This window comes from Cydia strobilella, chromosome 26 (genome assembly GCF_947568885.1).
Source record: "Cydia strobilella chromosome 26, ilCydStro3.1, whole genome shotgun sequence".
Taxonomy (NCBI): domain Eukaryota; kingdom Metazoa; phylum Arthropoda; class Insecta; order Lepidoptera; family Tortricidae; genus Cydia; species Cydia strobilella.
Genome location: NC_086066.1, coordinates 352,290 through 373,751, shown reverse-complemented (window position 1 = coordinate 373,751; position 21,462 = coordinate 352,290). Strand labels below are relative to the sequence as shown.

The 21,462-nt window shown below is 38.9% G+C and overlaps 1 protein-coding gene across 1 annotated transcript; it reads left to right on the top strand.

Annotated features, from left to right (window-relative positions):
• The first annotated feature begins 133 nt into the window (after positions 1-133).
• Positions 134-20,978, top strand: LOC134753167 (zinc finger protein 568-like). Its single transcript, XM_063688964.1, has 15 exons — positions 134-366; positions 1,160-1,294; positions 2,588-2,735; positions 4,574-4,734; positions 5,977-6,148; positions 6,907-7,064; positions 7,627-7,754; positions 8,564-8,638; positions 9,548-9,686; positions 11,748-11,851; positions 13,012-13,108; positions 15,400-15,567; positions 16,701-16,802; positions 18,734-18,829; positions 20,691-20,978. The coding sequence occupies exons 1-15, from the start codon at positions 235-237 to the stop codon at positions 20,841-20,843; spliced, it is 1,968 nt and encodes a 655-aa protein (XP_063545034.1). The 5' UTR covers positions 134-234; the 3' UTR covers positions 20,844-20,978.
• The last annotated feature ends 484 nt before the right edge of the window (positions 20,979-21,462 follow it).

Sequence of the window (21,462 nt, the reverse complement as noted above, 5' to 3'; positions counted from 1 at the left end):
TTTGGTTTTGTTCATATAGATACATATAATAGTCTTTATATTTGAGAACTAAAGTTACATTTAGAAAATCGTTTATTTCGTATGGCATAAAAAATAAGTAATTTGGCGACTTACATACTTTGCAGGTCAATAAAGCCGCCCGATGATGCTGATATCTTTATTTACGTTTTTATCAGAAAACCGATTGAAAATAAACATTTAATATGATAAACACACGTTAATAAAGGCGGTAAAATGGCTGCAGTCAAGTCGGAAGCGGCGGAAGAGCTGCGTGCGTGTAGAATATGCCTCGCTACCGACACCAAACTTTTCGGCATCTACGAACAGCGGTTAGATGAGGCTTTTATCGATATTATGGGCACTACGGTACGTGTTTTTATATTAAGTTTATGATTGAATCACCAGTAGTTCTAATTGCATTTAGACTTATCTTATTTTTAGATAAATTCTAACTTTGTTTCAAGTTCACTTCCCATCAAGGAATAAGCTAATTTTATTATTATTATTTAATAAGCCGGCAGGCAGTTATGGCAACGTATATGGCCTGTATCTAGTAATCATAAAGATATATATCATGAACGAGTATTAGATGTAGTGTTATGCTTGTCTAATTTATTTTTAAACTGGTTCACATTTTGTGCTGAAACTAGGTCTTCCGGGAGTTTGTTCCAAGCCCTTACTACTTGGTTGCTCAGAAAGAGTTTGTAAGGGTTACTGTGAGACCTATGCCTTTCTAGCTTTAAGTGATGACCTCTCAGACAATCGCTGTTGTTGCGCTTGAACATCTCTTGAAAATCCTTGAGGTCATAGTGCCCAGATAGTATTTTGTAACTTTCTATTAGGTCTCCGCGTTCTCTGCGGTGCTTTAGGGTAATTTTATTTGATTTTCTAGTAAAAATCATTGTTCTTGTCCCTCATTAAAGCTTTCTTTGGCCAAGTTCAGTGGTGTACTCAAGTATGCCAACTGAGGCCAAGGTTGATCTGTGTTAGATTGTCCCCAAATATTTATTTATTTATTTATCATTCAGACTGTATTTCTGACTAAGACCTGATCAAACATTTCACAATCTTCTCTGTTTTGAGTTGTTATTACTCTCATAGATAAGAGGGTCATATAATATCTAAGCAAGCATTAAAATTTATTTATTTTATTTGTTAGCTTTCAGTGTGGGATGGGTGTCCTCAACATCTATGTGCGTTGTGCGGTGCGCAGCTCATCAAAGCGCACGCGCTGCGCGCTCGTGCGCACCGCGCCGACGCGCTCCTCAAGCAAGCCCTCATGCACCAACATATTGTAAGTTCAAGCCTGTCGGTGTTTGTGTGTGTGTGTATGCGGTACTTGTGTGTGTTGTGTGGCGCACAGCTCATCGAGGCGCACGCACTGCTCAGGCCAGCCCTCATGCAGCAACATATTGTCAGTAAATATACTGACGCCCAATACAACAAACTGTGGCTCACAAATCTTTACAATCCATCCAGTGGCTATAAGGCGCCATTCATTTATTATGTAAGACATTTTTTGCAGTTTTTGACTCTAGACGTTGGACCCTATCTAAGAAAAACTGGCCATGTGCGAGTCGGACTCGCGCACTAAGGGATCCGTACCATTACGCAAAAAACGGCAAAAAAATCACGTTTGTTGTAAGGGAGCCCCACTTAAATATTTATTTTATTCTGTTTTTAGTATTCGTTGTTATAGTGGCAACAGAAATACATCATCTGTGAAAATTTCAACTGTCTAGCTATCACGGTTCATGAGATACAGCCTGGTGACAGACGGACAGCGGAGTCTTAGTAATAGGGTCCCGTTTTTACCCTTCGGGTACGGAACCCTAAAAATAAGATTTTTTTTATTTATTTAATATATTTAAATCGGATAACAAGATCCATAAAATACAATAATTAACAATTAATGATTACATTACAATATTAATAATAGCTAATTAATTTATAGCATTGTCAAATTATAACATAAAAAACATAAATCACTAATAAGAACAAAACAAAAATGAAATAAAACTAAATTAAATGTCCAGTACTAATTTGATTTAAAATAATTTGATGATTGCAACATAATAAAACCGTGTCCACCTTTAACATTCACCTCCGTAAATTCATACTGGCTAAGCAAAAATGCAACACTTAGGCAACCGTGCCCACTCAGTCACTCACACACAAATCGCATAGACACTTACATACATACATACACACGAACATTCATAAGACTTAGGTATAGGCTAATTTTAATTAAGTAATTTGATTGTTATTTGTATTTAAGCTTTCCCTTATTTATTTTTTACATTGTGTTTACTAGTCCATCTACTGGGCCTTACTGAAAATCAGCGTCGCGGAGTGTGCCATGTTGGCTCACACCGTGACACCAAGCTGAGTAAGGACCATTTAGCGCAACCTCATTCTGTTTAATTATTTCTAGTTTTAGTCTTATGTTATGTTGTGCTAATAAATGCTTTTTCTTTCTTTCTTTTCTTTCTAATAATGATGCCCCAATTTATAATGTCGAGAATAGGTTGGCGGGTAAGCTTCATTATGGATATTTAGCCATAATTTTGTTTTAAATTGCCCACAGATAACAACAAGCTACCTGGCAACGTTAGACCGCATGTCGCAGCGGCTCGCGCTCTGCCTGTCCATTCACCATCCCGCGATCATTGAAACCACTCATGATGAGACCAAACAGGAGATGGAAGATGATGACTTTGACCTGTATCACCCAGGTATGGCAACATTCGACATAATTATGTGTTAACGCCTCGTCTTTGTTCGGGTATCTTCGGGAGCCGCCGCCGACGCAATGCCTGGTGCGGGGCGCGGGGGCGGGGCAGTGGGGCCGGCAACTGCCATTCTCTCACCAATGTTGCGACGGACGGTCGAGCCCGTCCGCTTACACTGATATTCTAACACCTATGTATCACCAGAGTTAAATTATTATACGTGCATGTATTGGACTGCGAGTGTCATTTCAACTCATCTCATCCACGACCCCAACAACTTCTCGTCCACCCCTACATGCGTGGACATTATGTTTACATGCAATGCATCAAAACGCCTTTTTTTTATCTGGTTTTTATTGAGGCTTTGGACAGGTGAACATGTCAGCCTCATGGGTGCTTACATAGTTCCCTACTCAAGGGAGAGGTCAATAAAGTGGTAAACACTGATTGCTTTGTCTGATATAGGCTCTGCCAACCAACAATTGATCTGTCCATTGTGCATGGAGCCCAGACTACCAAAAATTCTTTTTCTCAAGTCCGAATTCCGGACGCATTCCAACAACACGTGAGACAAGTCATCAGTCTTCTGACAGTTTGCACACAGTGGTGACGATTTAGCACCCATCATGCACAGAAATTTGTTTGTAGGGATGTGTCCGGACCGGACTCGGAAAAAGTGAGAATTATTGCAAACTTTTATTTAGTTTCACGTCCCGTTGTCTGTAATCAAATCTTGCAAGTTAAATTTGACTTCCCGGTTTCCGATGATGCTGGTGTCCATAAATATGTAAGTCGGGCGACAATGCAATATCATGGTACCATAGAGCTGATCTGATGATGGAGACAGGAGCCATAGGAACTCTGTGATAAAACAACGAAACCTAATTGTGTTTTGGGTTGTTAGAATTGTCTCGATGAGCCTGTGGAAAGAAAAAGTACAGTTAGCGATAAAAGCTTGTACCAAAAATTTAATTTTTGTCAAAAACTTATTTTATTCTCATAATACTTTCAGACTTTATTCTCAAAAAAACTTTAATTTATATAAAGTAAATCGTCCCCTTTGCTTTTAATCTCATTTGCAAAACGTCCCAGTCGCAAAATGTTGTAAAGCTCATTCATATTTATAAAAATTAAAATGAGTTACATTTATAGTAAGCTAAATCCATACTTATATTATAAATGCGAAAGTCTGTCTGTCTGTCCGTGTCTTTCTGTCTGTGTGTTCCCTCTTCACGCTTAAACCGCTGAATCGATTTAGATGAAATTTGGCATAGAGATAGGTTGAGTCCCTGAGAAGGACATAGGATAGTTTTTATCCCGAAAATCATCCCTTAAGAAAGTAAAAAGCGGGGTGGAATTGAGATAAATAATGAAGTGCCTGCTAATTTGTGTGCATAATATGCTCAAATTGAATCATTGCTATGAGAATTTTTCCAGGCGCTATACTTACTTTAGCTGCTGTTACTAAGTCCACGCAGACGAAGTCACGGGCAAAAGCTAGTAGTTGACATAATTTAAAAAAAAAAAATACATTTACAAATCTGAAACATTTATAAATGGGACATTTTGTGAGTAGGACATATTTGAATTTAAACTGTTGTGAGACATACTAACATTAAATCATTTTACGGTTTAGACTCACTTGTTTTAGTCACTCAATACACGCTACGTGTACGCAATACACGGTCGTCGTGAACGCTGCTCGCACTATTAGTGCTTGAGAAAGGAGACCTAGGCTCTCCGAAACATGTCGCGCGAGTGACTAAAACAAGTGAGTCTAAACCGTAAAATGATTTAATGTTAGGACATATTTGTTTTCTTCAAACTTTGTTTTTTTTTAGAATTCGACGAGCCCATCATTAACCTGAAGAACAGTATGTTGCTCGAGAGCATGAAAGAGACAGAACTACACGCGGAGGACATTAAGACGGACGTGAGCGAGATGGAAATAAAAGAGGAAGAACCTGTCAAAAAGAGGAAAGACAAAGTAAGAAGAGAGAAGGTGAGTTTTATTAAAGTTAAACATTCACTTATTATGTGTAAGATGTGTAAAAAGTTGAAAAATTCGTGCTTCCAATTTGACAGCTAATGTAGATGGCGCTGTACCAGTGGGGCGACACTCCTCCTTTCGGGCATTCTCGGCTCCGTTCGGCTCAGCATTGCTCCGAGCAATTATTAGGGTTGGCACAACTTGACGTCAATTTGCGTGCACGACCACAGATAAGATCATCATCATCTTCCTCGCGTTGTCCCGGCATTTTTGCCACGGCTCCATGGGAGCCTGGGGTCCGCTTGGCAACTAATCCCAAGAATTGGCGTAGGCACTAGTTTTGACGAAAGCGACTGCCATTTGACCGTCCAACCCAGAGGGGAAACTAGGCCTTGTTGGGATTAGTCCGGTTTCCTCACGATGTTTTCCTTCACCGAAAAGCGGCTGGTAAATATCAAATGATATTTCGTACATAAGTTCCGAAAAACTCATCGGTACGAGCCGGGGTTTGAACCCGCGACCTCCGGATTGCAAGTCGCACGCTCTTACCGCTAGGCCACCATGCGCTCTGCCAGATAATGATAAGATAATGACCTGAATTTTCACAACCCTATAGAAAGGGATATTGCCATAACATTAGAAAGGGACAGCATGATCGGTCCCTGAATCGCTGTCAAACTTCGGTTTTGTAGGAAGTGTCATTTCTGTACGGTAAATAAATAAATATTCGGCCATCGGCTTCACAGACATGGACACTACCCACTAGGCCAGACCAGTCGTCAAATTAGTACTATTATTTACGTGTTTATTATTTACTAGCTTTTGCCCGCGACTTCGTCTGCGTGGACTTAGTAACAGCAGCTAAAGTAAGCATAGCGCCTGGAAAAATTCTCATAGCGATGATTCAATTTGAGCATATTATGCACACAAATTAGCAGGCAATTCATTAATTATCTCAATTCTACCCGGGATTTTCGGGATAAAAACTATCCTATGTCCTTCTCAGGGACTCAACCTATTTCTATGCCAAATTTCATCTAAATCGATTCAGCGGTTTAAGCGTGAAGAGGGAACACACAGACAGAAAGACAGACAGACAGACTTTTGGCATTTATAATATTAATATGTATTATAGGTAGTACTATTATTTATGGTACAGTACCATAATTACAATTTAGTCAAACATATTAATTCTGATTTGAAAGTCAACTTAGAGCTCGGCTTTTAGTATTTAAAATGAACATTTGACCACAGGTAAGAGTGAAAAGAGACAAGAGCATAAAGACGAAGAAGAAAATCCAGCAGATAAAAGAAGTAGAGGAAGAAGAGAAGGAACCAAAGAAATACAAGAGGAAACTGAAGGGATTCAAGAAATTCTTTGCCAGTGAGGATGATTATATCAAGTTTGAGAGCACTTATAATATAGGTAAGTATTTCTAACATAAATCTAGAATGACGCTTAAAGATATATTACATTAGACATTTCATGAGTGCGAAAGAGGTAGACTACACGTGAAGAAACGTGACCACTTTTGAGCTTCATAGCGGCCGCTAGCGGCCCGCTTGAATGTACAAAACGTTAGGTTAGCGGACTGTAATATATGAATACATGAGTGCGAAAGAGGCAGACTACACGTAAAGAAACGTGACCACTTTTGAGCTTCATAGCGGCCGCTAGCGGCCCGCTTGAATGTACAAAACGTTAGGTTAGCGGACTGGAATATATGGAAAGCTGTATATAAAAAAAAGATAGGAGATATATAGGAGATACGGTGGGTGGTTATATCTTGGAATACTGTTACATAATCAAATAGTTTACGCAATCACATATTAAGAGTCTCCGGCAAGCTCGGCCGAATTTCACCTTCCCATAAAAACGGAGTTTCGTTCTCATTTTAAAACTACGTGTTGAATTGTAATGAAACTTTGCACATACAATGACATGAGGTATATCTAGGTCTGTAATTAGTTTATATAACTCCAGTTTATAAAACAAACGAAATAGAGCAATAACCGCGTTTTTGTAGTGCATCGCAGATGTTTACCGATGCACACACGGACAGCTTTGCAGCTATTTTGCGCAAAAGAGTGGCATCCTTAGTGAAGAGGTTGCGGGGCAGCCCAAACAATCTTTATTGAACTACCATGGATATTAAACTTATTTTTTATTTACTCATTTGTCAGAGATAGTAAAGCTATCAGAAGAGGAACAGCAAAAAGAGTTAGACGCACGCAAAGAGTCAAGCAACTACCTCCGCTCGGCGTACCGCTGCGAGAGGTGCTTCAAGGGGTTCCTGTCGCACACCACCTTCGAGAACCACCAGAAGAAGACACACGACCCGGTAACTGACTGACTGATTCATGGATCATCAAAATTATTTACCACTTCCAGATGAGTTAGGAACTTGAAAATTGGTATGCTGGTAGCTTCTACATTGCTAACTAAGGATAAATTAAAAAAAAAATTGAAAATTATTGAGGTTTGTATATTTATGGGTCATTCTATACCAGTACGAATAAGTTCGACTACAAAATTAGAGTCGAGTTCCGGTGAGTGTTGTACTAGATTTGAATAGTAGTTCAAAAAGAGCTAGACGCAGCACAGGCCTACCGCTGTGAGAGGTGCTTCAAGGAGTTCCTGTCGCACACCACCTTTGAGAACCACTACAAGAAGACTCACGACCCGGTAACACTGACTCACTCATTGAACATCAAAATTATTTACCACTTCCAGATGAGTTAGAAACTTGAAAATTTATATGCTGGTAGCTCTTGCATTGCTAACTAAGGATAAATTAAAAAAGTAGAAAATGGCGGACTTACAACCTAATAGCATGGTCTATTAGTCAGCAATAGGGCTAAGTAAACATGTGAATAGCAAGAGCATATTTATTTTGTCCACAGAGCAACGGTCGAAACGAATGCGTTCTATGCGGCGCGCGTTTCCGTCACCCGGCCGGGCTCAGGAAGCATTTCGAGTCTCACACACTCAAGTTTATATGCAAGATTTGCCAGTTCATGACTCGACACCGGTAAGGACATATTATACATATATTTATACAGGGTGGCTAAAAAATAAGTGCATTCCCGTTGCCAGGGAGGTTTTGGGATTATATTGAGCAACTTTTACCATGGGACCAACCCCGAAATCGCGAATAAAAATTTGGCTGTTTCATACATTTTGGCTGGTACATTTTCTATGGGAGGGTAAATTTTTTTGCGATTTCGTGATTGGTCCCACAGTAAAAGTTGCTCAGTATAATCCCGAGACCTCCCTGGCAACGGGAATGCACTTATTTTTGGGCAGTTCGTATTGTCCGCAATCCCGAACTTGCTGACGGCTTAGAACCTCTTAGTCTTCGGAGAGACGTTGGCTCTCTTTGCATGTTCTACCGTCTGTACAATGGGGAATGTTCCGAAGAACTTTTTGATCTGGTGCCATCGTCTCGTTTCTATCACCGCACCTCCCGCCAAAGGAGCAAAGCTCATCCTCACTTCTTAGACACATGGCACACCAAGAATAAGCGGCCATCTCGCTCGTTTCTTCCCAGAACGTGCAGAATGTCGAATGAGTTGCCTCCTGAGGTATTTCCTTTGTGCTACGACATGGGATTCTTCAAGAAGCGGGTATTTAGGGTTCTCAAGGGTCGGCAATGCTTAAGTGGCTCCTGTGATGTTGCTTATGTCTATGGGCGACGATGACTGCTTCCCATCAGGCGGCTCGTCTGTTCGTTTGCTGACTATCACATAAAAAAAATATCCTGTACCTATATGTATAAGTCAATGGCGACAATGTGATGTAATTCCTCCCTACGTTGTAAAATATTATGTTTTTCGCCAGGAGTATGGCGGTGATGCACGCAGATTTCCATTCAGGAAAGACCTTCGTCTGCAAATACTGCGGCCTCACTTTCAAGTTAGTATATAACGTATTCCCTACATATCTTAATGACATGTTTTTATTAGGGTTCCGTACCCAAAGGGTAAAAACGGGACCCTATTACTAAGACCCCGCTGTCTGACTCTCTGTCCGTCTGTCACCAGGCTGTATCTCATCAACCGTGATAGCTAGACAGTTGAAAATTTCACAGATGATGTATTTCTGTTGCCGCTATAACAACAAATACTAAAAACAGAATAATATAAATATTTAAATTGGGCTCCCATACAACAAACGTGATTTTTTTGCTGTTCTTTTCCGTTATGGTACGGAATCCTTCGTGCGCGAGTCCGACTCGCACTTGGCCGGTTTTTTAATGGTTTTTAAAATATAAATATTTATTTTCAAAAAAGTATGGTACATTTTAAACTTATACTAGGTTCGCCAAACTTGCGTTTAACGGCGAAATGATGCACTCATTTTCAATGTTAGTACCTTAATCTAAATTTAATGATTAACATATTACTAAGGTTAATACATACTTTTATATCACATTAACAAGGTGTAAGTTGTATATATACAATATTTACCTATCTTATCTATTTAGTCAAGGATAAACCGGAGTAACGACATTTTTATTTTTAATGTCATATGCCCGTGTGTGTTCCGAATCGCCTCTGAATTTTAAAGTTAATTTTCGGAACTACCCGACATTCAGACATAATTGCCCAAGAATACTTTATTCCATATCTTATTCTATATTGTCTCTATTTTAAACATTAAATCCTTTGAGGCGCACATGTTCTATTAAAAAGCCCAAATATAATAATTTGTCATAAGCGTCGCACCACCGACGTATGTCGTCTTATTTGTAGAATACCGTCCTTATGATATCCTTATATACTGTCCTTGATGTATCTTTTTATGTATTTATTTGTTGTACAGCAAACAAACCACATTCAATACACACACACGTGTGCAACACCCTTTAGAGAACGCCTCGGCGGGCACTTGCGACGTGTGTGGAGAGACCTTTACAGGCAAGCGGGGGCTTCAGCAACATAAGGCCATCGCGCATAAAAAGGTCAGTCAAATGAATATTAAAGGATAATCTTATACAAATTGACCCAGTCCCACGGTAAATACAGTAACATCATAGAGTAACTTATACTAGAGCGGTACTGTCATAGTAAATTTTGTAACCACATTAAATTCACTGCCATCTATCGACACACTTTAAAACTAAAAATGAAGATTTATAAAAATACGATAAAATGTATTTAAATATGGATAAATGATTTTTTTTATTTGCATTAATTATTTTTATGATTTTGACCCATGCTCTTTCACTGATATGCGTAAAAATTGTTAAATAACAAACGAAACCGTCAACGCCATCTATACGACAGTAGGCCAAAGCTAGTAGCGCCCTCTGATCGAGAGTCAAATTTTCTTGATTTTCGAGGCACGTTTTTTCCTTAGACTGTATCCATCTATTACGGAGTTATATCTATCTTTGCTTATAGGATCACTCGTGTGTCTGTCTGTCCGTCCATCTGTAGTGTGCGCTACGTACGTTACACACATCTTCACACTTTATCCCTATATGTGTCATTCTCAACCAAAAGGGTACTTATTGTCGAATGTCAATAAGGCGCTATTTCCATATAGCTTCAATTTGAAATAAACCTTATCGTCTAGCGACAATGTGGTACCTTTTGGTTGAAAACGTCACATATATTCCGTAGGTTAAGGCTCATATTTCACAATTAAACTATACTGCCAACCAACAAGTTGTGTCAATAGGGAATATTACGCGAAACTCTGCGTAGGGGGCGCCACTACCACAATCCATCACAATCTGAGGGTCTACCGAGAAACAAGAAAATCGAAATTTCTTTATCTAACCTCTCTATCACGCTTGCGTATTCGAGCGATAAGAGGCAGATAGCGAATTTTCGGATTCGCGTTTCCCGGTAGGTCCTCTGTAAGCAAACCGCCTTGATGCATCAATGTCATATTTTATTATCTCTGAAAACTTGTCAAAAACAGTTTAAGGCTCAGTATGTATAAGTTACTCTATTTATTTATTTATTTTATTATTCAAATTAGTTACACAGCATTACAGTATTACTACCAAGGCACTGCGAACTATAAAACAAATAAAAATACAAAGATACAATGCCCTACGAGAAAACACAAAAATTTAAGTATTTAAGATTTGGGCGACGACATAACAGCGTGGCTCCGTTGCGTCGTCTGGCTTGGTCTATGGTGTACGATCGGTGCTAGTGCTGCACTCTGGCGGCAGAACAGTGCAGTAACACCCCCTATTGACGCCACACCTCACATGGCGACCCTGCCAGCATGTCACAGCCCATTTTTAGGGTTCCGTACCCAAAGGGTAAAAACGGGACCCTATTACTAAGACTCCACTGTCCGTCTGTCTGTCTGTCCGTCTGTCTGTCACCAGGCTGTATCTCATAAACCGTGATAGCAAGACTGTTGAAATTTTCACAGATGATGTATTTCTGTTGCCGCTATAACAACAAATACTAAAAAGTACGGAACCTCCGGTGGGCGAGTCCGACTGGTCCGGTTCTTTTCTTTAATATTCATGAAATAAAGGCAGGTCTTACAAAAATTGAACAAGTCTCAACCGTACCTACGCTGAATTAGGATTGCCTTGCAAACAATACAAGCAAGCAACATTTTAATTTGATATAACATTTAAAACTTTCGCGGTTTAAACACATATTAAATCACTTATCGGCAACTTGGGGACCAGTGATCCAGAAGTTAAAGCCAAGGGATCTATCTTCGGATGTGTGCGCGGATGTTGTGAGTGTTGTGTGTCGGACTATTGACAATAATTAACTTTTATATGTGTAGTGGGTGGTTTGAAAATGTGATGTCTACCTCGAACTTTAAATGCACTTTTCGTGGGGTAGTCACACAAATCTCTGTTTTGACATTTTGCTGGGACGTCAGTTAGCCGCGACCACGACCAGTGAAACCTGTGTCGAAACGTCGGTAAATAAAGGTAACAAAATAAATTCGCGATAGACCCGTTTCTAAATGTGATTTAATATTTTAATTTGATAATCTGCAGCGGAAAGAAAATCAAAATGTTATTATATTTCAGCTAACAACGCCAGAACTAAAATGCCGCTCATGTCTGGTTCAGTTCGAGAACGTGGACGCGAAAACACGTCACAAGATCAACAACGTCTGCGATCCCAAATTAAGGTAAAATATCCTTTAAAATGTAGCTTTTTAGGGTTCCGTACCCAAAGGGTAAAAACGGGACCGAATTACTAAGACTCCACTGTCCGTCTGTCACCAGGCTGTATCCTGTATCTCATGAGCCGTGATAGCTAGACAGTTTTTGACAACCCTAAAGGGATAGTGCCATACGTTAGAGAGGGACAGCATGATACCACCCTGAATCGCTGTCAAACTTCGGTTTTGTGGGAAGTTTCATTTCTGTACGGTACTACCCGATTAATTTAACTAAATTCATAAATAATTGAATTAAATAAAGCACGCGCCGTTAGGTAAATTCCGTGACTGCTGGATTAAGTTATTTTTGTTATCCAACTTTCTCTAACCCTCTGTTAACATATAAGGAAGGGGGCGTTCAGATATTATGTAACGCAATTGGGGGGGAGGGGGGTCTTATTAAACGTTACGATGCGTTACAGGGGCGGAAGGGGGGGGGGGTTGGAACAAGACGTTACATAACATGTTTTTTTGAAATAAATATCATTATAATCACGCCTATTTCCCGGAGGGGTAGGCAGAGACCACGGATTTCCACTTGCTACGATCCTGACATACCTCTTTCGCTTCCTTCACTTTCATGCTATAACATTCCTCATACACGGTCGCTCATTTCTTCAATTTTATGATTATACTTTGCTAAACATAATTGTGACTTTTAGGTAAAAATGGTCACTTTGGTGTTACGTAACTTTTAGGTAAGGGTAGGGGGGGGGGTACAGGAAAACGTTACGGCGCGTTACAGTGGGGGGGGGGGAGGGGGGTCAAAAATCTTCGAAAATTGCGTTACGTAATATTTGAACGCCCCCGTATCTACTAACTCATGGTTCCGGTCAAAATGTTTGTACAAATAATTTAATTTACTACCCATTTTGTACTTTGTCACAGTGACAACAGTATGAGGTCTCTATTAGCTATATACTTTCATATTGGTGGCGCTGTGACAAGGTAGGAAATGGGTCGGAAATTAAATGATTTCCTCCTTATTCAAAAAACTTCACGGGCCTGATTTAGTTAAATTATGTCAAAAATCAATATGTCAGATAGCGACAAACGAGTCATAGCTAATTCAGGCCAGTAACGCGTGAATAAAGCCATTCGACTCGAATGATGTTTGTACGAACCAGGCCGTGTGCGGCGTGCGGCGAACGGTTTGAAGACGAGGAAGCAGCGAAGAAACACTACCAGGACAACCATGTGAAGGAACACTACAAATGCGACCAGGTACGCTCGTATATTACACCAAAATAAATAGTACATTTCGATGCTAGTGCGGAAAGTATGTTATTACTTCGGGTACCGAGATATTAAGACTCGGGACGAGTGAAGAATGACATTTCGAACGACGTTTTTTAATACAGTTGCAAAAAATAAGACTAGTTACGTTCCGTAGTTCCCTAGTTACGTTCAATACTCCTCGATTTAGATCCCGTGCTCCTAAGACTTTCGCCCTTCAGGTCTACAGAAATAATACCTCTTTTTACAATCCAATTGTCAGAATGTGTCGCCAGTATAATGAATTGGTATTTAAACACAAAGATATTAACATTTTCGACTCACGGCAGGCAGTATTTAGGAGGCAGGTTCTTAGGGTTCTCGGCCATCTTCACACTTCTCAATAATAGTACGCAATTTGACATGTAATTATTAAGTATTTGCGAAATGTTGTAATTTGTAATTTAGTATAATTTTGAGTAGTTTTAGGATAGTTTTTGCTCCTTATATTTCTTTCTTGCTGTGCATGCTTGCTTTGGATGGCATTCTTATGCAATACCTACCACTCATGCACTCTTTGTAACTATGTTGAATGTTGTCTGTTTAGTGTGCCTTTTAAATAAAATAAAAAAATAAAACAATATCGAATGTTGCCTTTTGAAACTTAAACATGCTTGCACAGAAAAAAAACGCCTCTTCTTTGACAGGCGTTTCGGCAGCTATTCCTACCTCTACCTTCCATAGCTATTCCGTTCCATTCAGACAACTTAATATTAAGAACGGTTTTTTTAATATTCAATATTAAAAAATAAACGTGTTATAATACTTATAATGATGAAGAGGTAAGTAATAAAATATGATATATGTATATTTTTCGTATTCTTACATTAACAGTTGGTTTTTTGTGTTGATTATGACGTTTAAAGGAAACTAATATTTACACTCATCAATAAGTAGTCATGAATTGGAACAAGTATACATTTAAAAATATTGGAAAATGAAAAGCACTAGTTCGCGAAAAACAACTTTCCGCACGCTAAACAGCTACGTAAAGTAGCACTTTTTGAGCAACTGTATTAAAATAGTTATTTACGATACAAGTGCGGAAAAGAGGAAATTCGAAACGAGTGGCGATAAATATAAATAAAAGGTAAATCGACACGAGTTGCGAATTACCTTTTCGCACGTGTATCGTACAACGTTTTACAGTACATATGGCCCTTTAAACTTTCGACATATGCACGAAAAGTGCTCATTCCCGCACTAGTGCGAGAAAGTAGCACCATATGTACCGTAAATGAAATTTTTGCCAAAAACTCCATCTACCTAATAGTTGCCAAGCAAAGATCGCCCTTTAGTGTTGAGACCGCCTGTTGTGTAACCTCTATTCTTGTATAAATATTGTTATAAAAAAATGTGGACATATTATCTTATTTATTACTTAATAAGTATTAAGTATTTCAATGCCTTTCACTGAGTTTTATGTATAACCAAAGATAGATATAACTCCGTAATAGATGGATACAGTCTAAGGAAAAAACGTGCCGCGAAAATCAAGAAAATTTGACTCTCGATCAGAGGGCGCTACTAGCTTTGGCCTACAGTCGTATAGATGGCGTTGACGGTTTCGTTTGTTATTTAACAATTTTTACGCATCAGTGAAAGAACATGGGTCAAAATCATAAAAATAATTAATGCAAATAAAAAAAATCATTTACATTTTATCGTATTTTTATAAATCTTCATATTTAGTTTTAAAGTGTGTCGATAGATGGCAGTGACTATGACAGTACCGCTCTAGTATAAGTTACTCTATGGTATAACTGATTTCTGTGTAACCTTTTACCTTTTTTACAAGATATAGGTACTTTCTCGTTCTGTATAAAGATATGTTTAATAAAAATGGAAACTATAGGTCTAGATTAAGATACTGTAACAACATTTTTTGTGTTTCATATTTCAATAATAGTTATTTTTGCAACAAGAGAGGAAACTTGTTTTTTCTTGCGAGTGTTTATTTTTAGTCCCGTGAAAGCGAAAGATTCTATAATTGAATCATGAACGAAGCGAGTGATTCTAAGTTAGAATCTTGAGCGTAGCGAGGGACTCAAAAACACGAGATGTAAAATAACTTTTCTCTCGTGTTGCACATATAATTTTTCACCTCAGTAGTGAGAACATATTAAAGGTTAAAATGTATTTCGAATTACACAGAATAATACAAAAAAAGGGAGTGACGAAAGTAGATTTGTTCGAGCTGCTGAGGTGAAAAATAAATTTACTGTGTCTATGTTATCCAGTGTGACACAACATTCGCTAAGAAATCCTCCCTGGCCGTTCATTTCGAGAGAGTCCATCTCAAGATCAAGCCGAAGAAACCCGCCTTCTACAAGTACCACCAATACGGCAAGGGCAGGATGAAGATCCGGAACGCAGAGATCTGTGAGATTTGCGGCAAAGGGTACCCGGTAAGTTGTAGCTATGCGCGTGTGACACCCCTGAAGCAGTTCTACAAATACCGTCAATACGGCAAGGGCAGGATGAAGTTAAGGAACGCAGAGATCTGTGAGATCTGCGGCAAAGGGTACCCGGTAAGTTGAAGCTACGCGCGTGTGACACCCTTGAAACAGTTCTACAAATACCGTCAATACGGCAAGGGAAGAATGAAGATACGGAATGCAGAGATCTGTGAGATCTGCGGCAAAGGGTACCCGGTAAGTTGAAGCTACGCGTGTGTGACACCCTTGAAACAGTTCTACAAATACTGTCAATACGGCAAGGGAAGAATGAAGATACAATACGAAAAAGTCACATTATTCACACTATTATAGATAAATTACTTATCTCTGCATAAAAATGAGTAAATACTAAACTTTAATCTTATTACAGATATGTCACAAAATTTACTTTCAACTTATTAAACTTGGGTTTTTATTCATGTATGGAGTGAGCACTCTAAGGTTATCTTATCTTATCTTATAGTTCCGGGGGGCCCTTACGGATACACTTCGACCCATAGGGATCTTTTGTGCAGTTACCCCCTAGGAAAGATCCGTCCGCTACTCAAGAGCCTTCCCCACCATCTCCATATGGTGATCCGGATGATGGACCTTATGGGTAGCTTTTTGAATTCCTTTGGTACCAGGTAGCCTGTTCCAAAGTCCTTCATTCTTTGTCTGGCGAGGGCGTGACATTCTAAGGTTACTTATCTTTGGCTTTACCTTAAATTTTAAGCTGACTGTACTGTAATAGTTATTTACAGTACATGTGCTACTTTACCGCACTAGTGCGATAATTAGCACATTACGTGACTATGTCGAAAATTTAAAGGGCCATATGTACTGTATAATGTTGTACGATACACGTGCGAATACGTAATTCGCAACTCGTGTCGATTTAAAACACTCCCTTCGTTGTGTTTTAAAATTACCTATCCGCACGTGTATCGTACAACGTTTTACAGTACATATGGCCATTTAAATTTTCGACGTAGTTACGTAATGTGCTTATTATAGCACCTGGTGTCGTAATGTAGCATCAGATGTGCTGTAAACTGTAATGTAAACCAGACTCTGGTGAATATGTTCAAATTGGTCTGTAGGACACGACGTGGCTTCGGTACCACCAGCGCACGCACACGGGCGAGCGGCCCTACAAGTGTGCGCAGTGCACCAAGAGCTACATGACGCCCGCCGGCTTACAGGTACAGTACAGACAATTGGGGCTTTCCATCACAGAAGGGTCCTTATGCTTCAAGTGCAATAAGGACCATTCTATGTGAAATTCTAACAGATATTCACATGTAGCATAAGGACCTTTTTCTGATGGAAGGCCACAATTATTATCATTACTGGTGTATTTCCAATATCCTTAAGTCCAGCCATGCTAGCGCGGTGACTAGAATACTGACTGGACACTGCAAGTAAAATAAAAAATAATAAAATAAATATTATAGGACACACAGATTGACTAAGTCCCACGGTAAGCCCAAGGAGGCTTGTGTTATGGGTACTCAGACAACGATATATATAATATATAAATACTTAAATACATAGAAAACACCCATGACTCAGGAACAAATATCTGTGCTCATCACACAAATAAATGCCCTTACCGGGATTCGAACCCAGGACCATCGGCTTCACAGGCAGGGTCACTACCCACTAGGCCAGACCGGTCGTCACAATTGTTTATTGAGAGACAATAATATTATATATTATGTAGTATATATTATATCGTCAGGTGTCAAGCAAAACTCACTAATTACTGAAAAATAATTAAACAAAAATCCACCTTATTTGGATAATAAAACGGTTCACTATGGCTATAGGGACCGTGCGCGTTGGAGGGTCTGCCATCTTGTGGCCTGAATCGGAACTATAAACATGTACATCACATGTACATTGACACTTCACGCCAAAGCAAGTGCTGCCATCTTGTGGGCTACTTTGGAAGCATAAACTACACATTTACGCCTATATTACTTAGTGACTTTTCTTGTCATCCGACGATATACTTAGCCCACTTTAGACTGTTTCCTGCCCCTGTTGTTTTTAGGGTTCCGTACCTAAAGGGTAAAAAAGGAACCCTATTACTAAAACTCTACTGTCCGTCTGTCACCAGGCTGTATCACATCACTTGAACCGTGATAGCCAGACTGTTGAAATTTTCACAGATGATGTATTTCTGTTGCCGCTAAAAATACTAAAAAGTATGGAACCCTCGGTGGGCGACCGACTTGCACTGGGTTTTTTAGACTTGTGTGTAAAGCTTGTGCATTCTTTCGACTTCAATATTTCGAATTCGAAGAAGGTTCTCAATTAGCTGGAATTATTTTGTCATTTTTAGGGTTCCGTACCCAAAGGGTAAAAACGGAACCCTATTACTACATGTAACTTATTTTTACGCGACCATGACATTCGATTTAAATTTAGTTTATTTGAAATTCTATATGAATCATGTTTCATTTATGTCTTAATTTTTATTCTTTTATTTTTGAAATGTTTCCTGTAAGTTAGTTAATATTTTAGTAATACATATTTTAATTTTTAAGTTTGTATATTTAAATTTTAATTGATTTTTTTTAATGTTTCAAAGCTTTTATGAGCAATTTTATTGCTTGAATTAAATGAATAAAAAACAATTACTAAGACTCCGCTGTCTGTCAACCAGGCTGTATCTCACGAACCGTGATAGCTAGACAGTTGACATTTTCGCAGATGATGTATTTCTGTTGCCGCTATAACAACAAATACTAAAAACAGAATAAAATAAATTTTTAAGTGGAGCTCCCATACAACAAACGTGATTTTTTTGCCGTTTTTTGCGTAATGGCACGGAACCCTTCGTGCGCTAGTCCGACTCGCATTTGGCCGGTTTTCTTTTTCTTGGTTTCTTGGGGGGTTCGACTTGGAGAAATATTTTTTGTTTGAAAAGGCATACTTCACAGACAGTCCGGATTTGTCTATAGCATCCTTGAGAAATCGAGAGATCAATTAAAATATTATTTGTATATTCTTAAAGCAATTCGTGCATTTTTCTCGGAAATATTTGGTCAAGTTGAACTGCTGATGAAGTCGCTTTTCTACATTTCAACTTTGTGTATAAAACCTTTGCTCATAATTTACGTTTCAGCGCCACGTGGTGATCCACACGGGGGTGCGGCGCTGGCAGTGCTCGCAGTGCCCCAAGACCTTCCTTCACCAGTCCTCCATCTACACACACAAATTGGTAACACACACAAACACACTATTGTTAATACGTCCCTTTCTATTCTCTTATGTTATATGTCGCATGATTTGACTATATGTGACATTTTCAACCTAAAGGTACCACATTGTCGCTTGTCAATAAGGTTGATTTCAAATTGAAGATATATGGACATAGCGCATTATTGATAACCAACAATAAATACCCTTTTGATTGAGAATGACACATAAATAAATATTATAGGACACTCTTACACAGATTGACTAAGTCCCACGGTAAGCCCAAGGAGGCTTGTGTTATGGGTACTCGGACAACGATATAATATATTATATATAAATACGTAAATACATAGAAAACACCCATGACTCGGGAACAAATATCTGTGCTCATCACACAAATACATGCCCTTACCGGGATTCGAACCCAGGCCCATCGGCTTCGCAGGCAGGGTCACTACCCACAAGGCCAGACAGGTCATCAATTAAGGTAACGGACGTCACAAAAAGTTTGGAGTTAGAATAAGTGAAGTTGACAGCGTTCAGCGTTCTATGAAATTACGACGTTTAAATAACGCTTGCGCAGTCTGTGCTATCAAAATCGCTGCTAACTTAGCTTGGTCTAGCTCTATATTCTTTCTTAAAAGGAATATGACAAATTTAAGTGGCTTTAGTGGATCCTTTTAATAGATTGTTAACCAAGGGATGGAAGGCACTCATTTCTGCCGAGGTATTTTGGTGCTCGAACACAGTGAGAGCGCCAACAGTCCAAGGCTGAAATGACGCCTTTCACCCGAGTTAAACACTCTACTTTTCATTTCGAATACGAGGAAACTAAAATGCATGTGTTTTTTTTAAAACATGACCAAGTATACATTTTTATAGTATTTCTTAAGGGTACTTTCGGTTAACAATTTAGGCAAAAGTATCATTATTTATGGAATGGAGAGTCAAATATCAGAATGGAAATTGTATAACAAATCCATTTAAACTCAAATTTGAATTGCTTATCGTAAAAAAATCAAAAAAATCGCACTTCGAACGTAAAATGCTCTAGTGCAGACGCGTATCATTTTCTGCACACCTTTTAGAACAACAATGACCCTCTTTCAGAGCATGAGAAATGAAATAGTAGATTGTTAACCAAGGGATGAAAGGCACTCATTTCTGCCGAGGTGTCTTGGCGCTCGAACGCAGTGAGAGCGCCAATAGTCCGAGGCAGAAATGATGCCTTTCACCCGAGTTAAACACTCTACTTTTCATTTCGAATACGAGGAAAGTAAAATGCATGTGTTTTTTCAAAAACATGACGAATAATACATTTTTATAGTATTTATTGAGGGAACTTTCAATTAAAAATTCAGGCAAAAGTATCGTTATTTATGGAATGGAGAGTCAAGTATCACAATGGAAATTGTATAACAAATCCATTTAAACTCAAATTTCAATTGCTTATCGTAAAAAAATTAAAAATATCGTACTTCGAACGTAAAATGCTCTAGTGCAGACACGTATCATTTTCTGCACACCTTTTAGAACAACAATGACCCTCTTTCAGAGCATGAGAATAGAAAAAGCATTTTTTGACTATGACGTCTAAGCGTTATTCATAAACGCGTTACTGGCCTAATTAGCTATGAATCGTTTGTCTTTATTTGTCATTTTGACTTATGTATTTGTAAGAAAGGGATAAAACATAATTTAACTAAATCAGGCCCGTAAAATGAGGTAAATGTTAACCATAACCATGGGTCAATTTCAAGGAGGTTTCAAAATGTGTCCAATAACATTAGGTGAAAACAGACGACCATTGGAAATAATTTACTAACATTTAAAGCTTAACTTTGTCTTCCATTTTATTTGCTTATGTAATCGTTATTTATCAGGTCCACACGGGTGAGAAACCATACGTCTGCCAAATCTGCAGCAAGGCGTTCACTCAATCTGGCTCTCTACAAACTCACGTCAAGTACGTCCACATGAAGCTAAAACCTCCTCCGCGTCGTCGCCGTCAAGAACTCTATAAGCAACCCAGCTGAACTCCGTTAATAACTTAAACTAACTTCCACATGGGAGAGAAAACATACGCATGCAAGATCAGCAGCAAGGTGTTCGCATGATGCTCAAGACGTCTGTAATAGGAGCTCTACAAGTACGTATACAGGCTGGCAAAAAAAAAGTGCATTCCCGTTGCCAGGGAGCTTTTGGGATTATAATGAACAACTTTTACTATGAGGCCAACCACGAAATCGCGAAAAAAAAATCACTCTCCCATAGACAATGGAACAGCCAAAATGTAAACAGCCAAATTTTTTTTTCGCGATTTCGGGGTTGGTCCCATAGTAAAAGTTGCTCAGTATAATCCCAAAGCCTCCCTGGCAACGGGAATGCACTTATTTTTTGGCCAGCCTGTATAATATTAATAACGCGCAGTCGCACAGAAACAGCACATGAGTGGGAAACCATACGCATGCAAAATCTGCAGTAAGGCAACTGTGGGGTGTCTAGACTAAATTATTAGTTATATTTTACCAACAAGCGATAGACTAGTCTCGTAGGAAGACATAGTAAGAGCCAAAGCTTTAGCTAACAGGGTTAAGTAAAATAAACATAGCCCATTTACTCTTGCCTTGAAAACAGTTATATTCTATTTGAAAT

Bases quoted from the DNA above. Each gene is read 5' to 3' on its own strand.
- LOC134753167 (XM_063688964.1), top strand. From the start codon at position 235: ATGGCTGCAGTCAAGTCGGAAGCGGCGGAAGAGCTGCGTGCGTGTAGA. The intron at 367-1,159 runs GTACGTGTTTTT...TTTATTTGTTAG, and splicing joins TCGATATTATGGGCACTACG to CTTTCAGTGTGGGATGGGTG. The intron at 9,687-11,747 runs GTCAGTCAAATG...ATTATATTTCAG, and splicing joins AGGCCATCGCGCATAAAAAG to CTAACAACGCCAGAACTAAA.